Source organism: Psammomys obesus, unplaced genomic scaffold (genome assembly GCF_907164565.1).
Source record: "Psammomys obesus unplaced genomic scaffold, mPsaObe1.curated_primary_1811, whole genome shotgun sequence".
NCBI lineage: Eukaryota > Metazoa > Chordata > Mammalia > Rodentia > Muridae > Psammomys > Psammomys obesus.
The window spans coordinates 14,349,008-14,357,619 of record NW_026585698.1 but is presented as its reverse complement, the minus strand read 5'-3'; the positions used below and the strand labels follow the sequence as shown (position 1 = coordinate 14,357,619).

The 8,612-nt window shown below is 49.0% G+C and overlaps 1 protein-coding gene across 1 annotated transcript; it reads left to right on the top strand.

Annotated features, from left to right (window-relative positions):
- The first annotated feature begins 691 nt into the window (after positions 1-691).
- On the top strand, positions 692-7,122 carry LOC129670459 (glutathione S-transferase theta-4). Its single transcript, XM_055598980.1, has 5 exons — positions 692-803; positions 2,125-2,212; positions 4,392-4,542; positions 5,431-5,607; positions 6,928-7,122. Exons 1-5 carry the CDS (start codon positions 692-694, stop codon positions 7,120-7,122), a joined length of 723 nt encoding a protein of 240 aa, XP_055454955.1.
- The last annotated feature ends 1,490 nt before the right edge of the window (positions 7,123-8,612 follow it).

Below are 8,612 nucleotides of genomic sequence, written 5' to 3'. Positions count from 1 at the left end.
TTTCAGGAAAATGTCCTCAGTGAGCCAATGCCTTCTATCAGTCCTCATCCTTCTATTTAACCTTCAGCACTCGGGATGGAACCTGGGCTTTCTATATGCTACAACCTAAACAGGTCCACCACTGGGCTATCTTACCAGCTCTCTGGGTTCCACCTTTCGAAGTTCCCACCACGACCTCAGGAACTACACCTATAATGAGTGGCCTTTGGAGGACATTCAAAATCCAAGAAACAGCAATCCTTCCCCAGTCACATTTCAGAGGAGATTTACCCGAGGGTACCCCAGTCTTCACTCCAGGCCGTGTAAACTCAGTCCTTGTCTTTTTCTCATCCTGGACCTGCGAATCTTCTTCTGTCCTGTCCTGCAGACAGGGCCTGGCCCTGGGAATACTCATGTGTGAGCCCTTCTCAGACAGACGTTTGTGAGACTGAGCAACAGAGCAGGTGCACAACAGAGGCCTGTCCCAGCCCTTTGACAGGGCCTCCCGACACCCTCAAGTCTCAGAATTCTTGCTATGGTAAGAATTCCAGGTTTCCTGGCCTCATGAGAACATTAAGGTAAGTGAGTTCCAGAATACAGGGGCCTCAGCACAGGTGGAGGAGGGCCTAAGAGCCGGGTGCTCAGGCTAGACACTGGCCTGGGTCTGAGGCCCATCCACTGTGGCTGTGGGGCCCCTTGCAGGCATCTCAGTATGGTCCTGGAGCTCTACATGGACTTGCTGTCCCCACCTTGCCGCGCTGTCTACATCTTTGCCAAGAAGAATGGCATCCCTTTTGATTTCCAATTGGTGGATCTACTAAAAGGTCAGTCCCCAGTGTTGCCGGGAAGCCTGGTCCCGAGGCACTGCCAGGGTACCTGGTGAGGGTGTTTCTGAAGGTCAAATGTCAGCAAGGGAAGCAGAGATGAAACAGATGTCAAGGTGATCAGTCGCATCTAGACTACCTTCTCTAGTCACCCAGAATGAGTTTCTGTTAGGATGAATAGGATCTTTTGGTGGTAAAGGATGAAGAGATGCTAGAAGAGCTTAAGACTCTCAAGCCAGGGCTTTTGCCATCATTTTTGGAGGTCTCACATCTTGATATCTCTGGCATCCACCAACCAGGCTGGTGAAGGCCACAGACCCACTTCCATGTAAGGTGCATATGTTACTCAGTCACACTTCTCCAGTCTGCACCCATACTCCCTCAGTCTGTGTTCACCCTCCCTCAGTCTGTGCCTACCCACTTCAAGCCTGTTTTCACCATCTAAGTGTTCAAAACCTGCTCTGGGACTAGGATTGTGGCTCAGTGATAACAGGCTTGCTTAGCATGCCACAGGCAAGACCCTGTGATCCCCAGTTTGTGCATGTGTGCAAATGGACACATGCATAAAAGAAAGAGAAAGAAAGAAAGAAAGAAAGAAAGAAAGAAAGAAAGAAAGAAAGAAAGAAAGAAAGAAAGAAACAAAGAAAGAAAAGGAGGAGGAAAAAGAAGAAAACAATATGAAAAAATGTGTACTAAAGGTTGCACAGATCCCCATACCTCATGTGGGGATCCGTGGATTTGGGATCCAAGACACTGAGGAGTCTCTAAGAGCACAGCTCAAAGAGACGCAGCCTCTGGACTGTAGAGGAGACGTGGGGAGCTGCAGAAATGGAAGAGGTGTGGCCCCTGGAAGGGTTTTCCTCTTACAAACAGTTCGTCAGGAGGAGTTAATATTTCTGCCTGCTGTGGAGTTCCCTGTATTTGCAGGGTTCCCCACGCTGCCAGATTCAGTTGCTCTACCCCTCAAAGGAGAGGCAGAGTGAGTGGAAGGTGATGAGACTGAAGGTGATGAGACTGAAGGTGACACTTAGGTCCCTAGGGCTAAGGTTGACTCATAGGTTGTGGCTTCAGGCCTTGAGTGAAGGCTTCTGGGAGCCAAAGTGTTGTTTTGATCTCTGGAGAAGGGGACCTTGAGGGCTGGGGTGGGAGAATCTGGGAAAAGGATTCCTAATCCTGGTCCCTGTGATACTTTACCTTTCTGCTGTGACTTGGGGCAAGCCATATGATCCTTGAGACCTCAGTTTCTCCCTTTTATCTCTAGAAGCCCAAGTTCTCTTTTCCCTGGGGTCTCCAAAGCCCCAGACCCTCTCTGCCCCCCCAGGTCACCACCATAGCAAGGAATACATCGCAATCAACCCCCTGAGGAAGGTTCCCAGCCTCAAAGATGGTCAGTTCATCTTATCTGAAAGGTAAGGGCCCTGCCATCATCTCTGCTCCTTCTGGGAGACTCAGTGGGAACAGACTTGCAAGTGTTTATTTGTTTATTTATTTCTTTATTTTCTGAGGTCTCTCTAGGTAGCCTTGGCTGGCCTAGACCTCACTGTGTAAACAAGAGTGCCCTCAAACTCAAAGAGTTTTTATATCTGTCTTTATATCCTGAGTACTGGGATTAAAGGTTTGCAACATCAGGCCTAGCCTATTGATTTATTTTTAAGCTATAGAAACTTTTACAAACACACACACACACACACACACACACACACACACACACACACGAATACTAACAAAGAGTTCAGCGTTACCCCACATATCTGTCTCCCAGCTTCTGCAGCTTCCTAACTTTGTCTAATGTACACTTCTCTTTGTTCCTTCTCCTTCCAGTCACCCCATCACTTTGCCCATGAATACTTAGGAATAGCCTACTAAGAAATGAAGACTCTAAAACATGTATCAACCTACACCATTATAACCATGAATAAAATTATCAGTCCTTCCCAGATTTTATCCACAGCCAGCTCATATTCAAGTCTCCAATTGCATCATATTTTTCCTTGTTCTCCCTCTTCCTCTTTCTCTGTCTCTCTCTCTCACACACAATTATGTTATGTGTATGAGTATTTTTCTTACATGTATGTGTGTGCACTGTGTGTGTGCATTCCTGGTACCTGGGATGCCAGAAGGACTTATCAGATCTCGTGGGAACCGGAGTTATGGATGGTTGAGAGCTGCCATGTGGATGCTAGGAACCTGTCTAGGATCCTCTGCGATAGCAAACAAGTGCCCTTAACCATTAAGCCACCATTCCAGTCCCTCTTAAGTCCCTCTTTATCTATGTTCTCTGTCTTAGTCTGTTTTGGGTTTCTGTGATTTAATATGGCAGTAGGTTAATAGAGCAGAAGGTTCACTTTAGCTTGTGGTTCTAGAGGCTGCAAAGCCCAGGAGAGGATTAGCATCTCCTGGGGCCTTCCCTTTGGGTCCTAGCAACACAGAGGTTATGACATGGGGAGCAAAGCAAGAGAGCCAGAGAGAGCATGTTTGCTTTATAACAAAGCTACCAGTGACAACCTGGTAAGATATTATTTTAGCCACGCATGACTCAATCCACTGCTATGATCCAATAACCTTGAGCTGTCCCACCACCTAAAAGCTCCCAATGAGAAGTCAATGTCCACTTGAGTTTTAGTGGGGGACATTCAAACCCTCTCAACCCCTGTTGTTTTGTTTCACTTTATTTTGCTTCTGACTGGCATCTTGGTACGCCTGTTGCTGATGATGAACGCTGGCTCTTCTGTCCTGTACCGGTTCCTACACTGTCAGTTAGCGAGCACGGCCATCTCTCCCTGCAAAGCACGGCTTTGGTCTGACCCATCTCCTGTATCCTTTAAACCCACTACCTCATTCCATACTCATCCCTGAGAGACCAGTACCTCTTGCTGGATTATTGCTTGAGCCACCATCTTGGTCTTCCCCTGGTTTATTCTACCTCTTCCAACTGGAGGGATATATCCTTTCATCCCTCTTGATCTTAAAGATTAAGTCTATGGGCTGGAGAGATGGCTCCATGGCTAAGAGCACTGACTGCTCTTACAGAGGACCCAGGTTTGGTTCCCAGGTTTGGCTCACACGTGTGTCATAACTGCTTGTAACTGTAGTTCTGGGGGAATCGTACTCCTCCTTCCAGCGTCTAAATGCACCAGACACACAGTGATTCGCAGACATACACACGGGCAAAGCACTCATACACAAAAACCAATTAAAAAATAATTAAGCCTAAAAGCATACCCGAAGCATCTCTGGCAGTCCTTCTCCATTCCCCACCCCCCTCCAGCCATGTCTCCGCTCACCACTCTCCTCACTCCCTCTGGAATGCCAACGTCCTTTGCTCCCTGCCAGCACTGCCCTTTCTTATGCCGGTCATTAACTCCCGTGCCCTCTTCAGGTGTTCCTCCCTGATTTGCTCATTATTGGACTGACATGAGAGCTAGGGGTAGGCTTTCTGGAAGCCTTTGGGTTCCTTCTCCCCCTGGAGGAATGTAGCATCTAGAGCCTTGCCTGCGGCTGAAGGTCCAGTTTGACCCAGGCCATGCTGGGGTGGCGTCGGGGCCCTCAGACGGTAAAGACAGTGCCCCTGACTCACCCTTTCTGCAGCGTGGCCATCCTCTTCTACCTATGCCGCAAGTACAGTGCGCCTTCCCACTGGTACCCACCAGACCTGCACACGCGTGCCCGTGTGGATGAGTTCATGGCCTGGCAGCACACAGCTATTCGGGAGCCCATGAGCAAGATACTGTGGGTCAAGGTAAGCAGGATCAAGTCTGGGATTCAGGAACGGGGGGAAAAAAGCAGTTAGAAAACCTGAAGTCCTGTCCTGCTTCTGCTGACTGAGCCTCATTTCCCCCCAATCCCATGTCTGCCTGCCTTACAGAGCACCTGGGAGTGTGAGATGAAGCAGGAGAAAAATACTATGGCAAAGGGGAAGGGCAACTAGAAAGGGCCAAGACAGGATTTGGGAAACTTCATTCTGAGTTAGAAAATATCGTTATATTTAAAGGTGACAACCAGCTTGCATATCCCTACAGCTAATTTTCTGCCTGTGCTTTTTAGGCCATTTTCCATTTGCTATAATAAAATGCTCCAGGCCAGGTAATTTATGAAGAAAAGAGGTTTATTTAGCTTTTGGTTTCGGAAACACAAAGTCTAAACAGCATGGCACCAGCTCTAGAGAGGGCCTCCTAGCGGATGCTATTACAATGGAAGCGAGTGGAAGAGGGATCACCTGATAGGACAGGGAGCAGGAGCTGAGGCTGGGGACCAGTCCTGCCCTTTTAATAATGGCTTGTCCTCTGTAGTACTAACTGGGTCCACCTTGATCCCTTCTGGAGTCATTAATGCCCCCCCTCCCCCCGTAGACTCCAGCCCCTTTCATATCACCACGAGGACTGGACTCCCAATGGGTCAACCTTTGGTGGGGGAGACACACTCAGTCTGCAGGACTCATTGTTATTGGGGCCTCCACATCCTTCTGAACGCAAGGCCCTTGGTAACTGCCACTTGAGGATGGACGATGGCCAATATTGCTTGACATCCTTGGAATTGTCCAAGCTCTAGCTAGCAGACAGGGGTGCAGGAGCATGGCAAGGGGCCGGAGTACTGCCACCACATCTGTCCCTCTTCCCTCCCTGGCCAGTTGCTAATCCCAATGATCACTGGTGAGGAGGCACCCACTGAGAAGATAGACCAGGCACTGGAGGAGGTGAATAAAAGCATAGAGAAATTTGAGGAGAAGTTTCTGCAGGACAAGCTGTTCATCTCTGGAGACCACATCTCACTAGCTGACTTGGTGGCCCTGGTGGAAATGATGCAGGTATGGGGGGAGGGAGGCGAGTCTGGGAAGAGGTAAAATGTTTATGTGACCAGGGGCCAGAGTCTGAGGAGAGAGCCAGGGGAAGCCTTGAGGGTTGTGGGTACCAGGTGTGGGTGCCCAGGGCCACCTGGAAGTGACAGGAAAGAAGCCCAGGTTTTGAATCAGGGAGTAGCATGATCATGGAACTTGACAAGGTTTCTGTGGCAAGGAGAGGAGCGAGAGGAGAGCCAGGGGTGCCAAGGAAAATATTGTATGCCAGCGAAGATCCCTGATGCCTGATCCTCCCTCTGGACTCTCCAGGAAGTACGTGGAGGCTTCTGGTGTGTCGTTCCAACTTGCCTCTTTCCCAGAGCTCCAGAGTATCATAAGACAGCTCTCCCAACTCTGGCAGTGGACACCACTATATATTAGAGGCAAAGCCAGATGAGTGCTGCCTTTCCGTGTGTGCCCAGTTCTAAGCTACCGGGTATGTTCAGGATGGCCAATTTAGCCACTTGCGATGTCCTCTTTTTAAGAGGACATGTGCCCCAGGCTGGCCTCAAACTAGCTATTTAGCTATGGGTGACCTTCAACTTTTGATTCTCTTGCTACTACTTCCCCATTGTGGGACTCACAGGTATAGGACAGCACAATGCCTGCTTCGTGGTGTGCTGGGGATTGAACCGAGTGCTTTATGCATGCTCTATGAGTACTCTACCTTCTGAGCTACATTCTCAGCCCACCAGCCAGTGTCTTGATCGTTTCTGATCGACATGCAAAGTAGCAACTTTAGTCCCTGCCCAATGTGCAGTGTAGAGCAGCACAAGGAAACCATCCTAACCTGTACCAAGCACAGGGCCCTATGCTCACCTCTATGCTCCCCACAATTCACAGACCTCCCCTTGGGGCTTCGGAACACTGTGGGTGCATATTTCTTAACAAAGCAGCTAAAGGGCTAAGCATGGTGTTTCCTCATTTTTCCATTTTGCCTGATCACAGGAGGTTCTGTGTGTGTGTGTGTGTGTGTGTGTGTGTGTGTGTGTGTAAGAGGTAGCAATCATGCTCCATTTCTTTGATAAGAACCTTCCCTGGAAGAAGGCCAGATACATAGAATAGTGGGAGCTACCTGGGTCAGGCGCTACCATCTTGGACCAGGATCCTCTACGCCTGGTTTACACAGACTGCAGAGCTTAGACACCTTGCCAATAAGAACGCATCCAGCAGGCAGCAGATGGCTCCCTGTTTGCAGAGGCAGGTGCAGACAACCGGTGAGCCTACTGAAGACCCAAGTGCAACCTCTGTCCGTGCTGACCGCACCTTCCTTTTTTTGTTCATCCACAGCCCATAGCGACTAACCACAACGTCTTCAGCACCGCCAAGCTTGCTGAATGGCGAATGCGAGTGGAGTTAGCCATCGGTTCCAAACTCTTCTGGGAGGCTCATGACCGACTGGTGAAATTACCAAAATGGGACTGTTCCGTGCTGGACCCTATAGTCAAGACGAAGATCAGCGAGCTTCTGCACAAGTATAAGTGACCCCAGAGGCAGTTCGTTCTGCAGGGGTCTGGCCACCTCAGCCTTCTTAGGGAAGGCGCTATAAGCAACAGCCTGTTCCTTCACCCAATAAAATAAAAGACCTGGAACAGCAACCATGACCGTTATGGGGACAGTGGTGTCAGCAAATAGCATGGTATGGGAGCAGGTGGCACTCACAGGTCATTTTGCTTTCCAAAAAGAAGAGGAGAGCCTGGGGGAGACGGCTCAGTGGCTGAGGTGCTTGCCACCTGAGTTCAGATCTCTACTGCCCACGCAAAGGCCGGGTCCACTGGTGTCCCGTCCCACGGGACTTAGTTATTCGTGGGGGCGAAGGGGGTCAATCCTGAAAAAGATGGGGGAGAGAGAGAAAGGACACAAGCAGACGGTTGCCGGTCAAGTGTCTCTTTTAATGAACTTTGTTGTTTCTTTTAAAACGTGGTTTTGGCAGGGCGGGGGAGAGGGGCGAGAAAGGAAAGTAATAGTGGAAAAATACCAAGGCCCTTGGTGAGAAGTTCCCAAGGCTAAGAAGGTGGGTTAAAGAGTTACAAGGCCCGAAGATAACATCGGTGGTCATATCGGTGATCACGGATGTGTCCCAAAGCAAACAGTTTTGGGAACAATGGGTTGTAAGAAGCTATGGCCTGCTGGCGCCCAGTGCTTTTCTGGCAGGTCAGGCCCTTAGGAAGGGTCCCAGGGCTATGTTCCCAACACACTGGCCCAGGCGCAATCCCCAGGGCTGGCCAAACAGTCAGCCTAGCTGAAATGGCAAGCCCCAGGTTCAGCAGGAGAGATGCTAGTTCAAAAACAAGACGGGAAATGAAAGAGTAAGACACCAACTTGTAGTCTCTGTAGGTGCAAGCACCCCCCCCCCCACAAAACACATACACAAAAGAATGCAAAAGTCAGACTATATGATTACATTCTCATTAATAATAGTTGGCCATGTCAGTGCCTCCTTTCAATAACAATAGAATAACTAGGCAGAATAATACACTAATATGAAGAAACTGTATGATAACTGGACCTACTAGAACATTCCCCACAAGAGTGGAATAAATATTTTTTCTCAAATTTCACATGGATTAGCCATCAGGAGACACCATAGGTACGGTTATAAATAAGTCTTAACTTTAAGAAGATTGAAATCATGAAATCTGCGTTCTCTGACTCCAATGAAATGAAATCAGAAGTCACTCACAGGGGCCAGTGAGATGGCGCAGCAGGTAGAGGAGCCTGCTGCCAAGCCTGCTGACCTAAATTCAATCCCTAAGACTTCCCAGGGTTGAAGGAGAAAATCAATTCTAAAAAGATGTCCTCTGACCTTCCTGTGTGTGTACATGTGTGTGCATGGGCACACACAAATTAAATGCAATAGAAAGCTTCAAAGAGGAAGTGGTGGCAGAAGGAAGGCCAGGTGTGTGTGGAGGTCTAGGAAGATTGTTGTACAGACATGAGACCCGGGTTCATATCCCCAGCATCCAACATGAAAG

Bases quoted from the DNA above. Each gene is read 5' to 3' on its own strand.
- LOC129670459 (XM_055598980.1), top strand. From the start codon at position 692: ATGGTCCTGGAGCTCTACATGGACTTGCTGTCCCCACCTTGCCGCGCT. The intron at 2,213-4,391 runs GTAAGGGCCCTG...CCCTTTCTGCAG, and splicing joins CAGTTCATCTTATCTGAAAG to CGTGGCCATCCTCTTCTACC. The intron at 5,608-6,927 runs GTATGGGGGGAG...GTTCATCCACAG, and splicing joins CCCTGGTGGAAATGATGCAG to CCCATAGCGACTAACCACAA.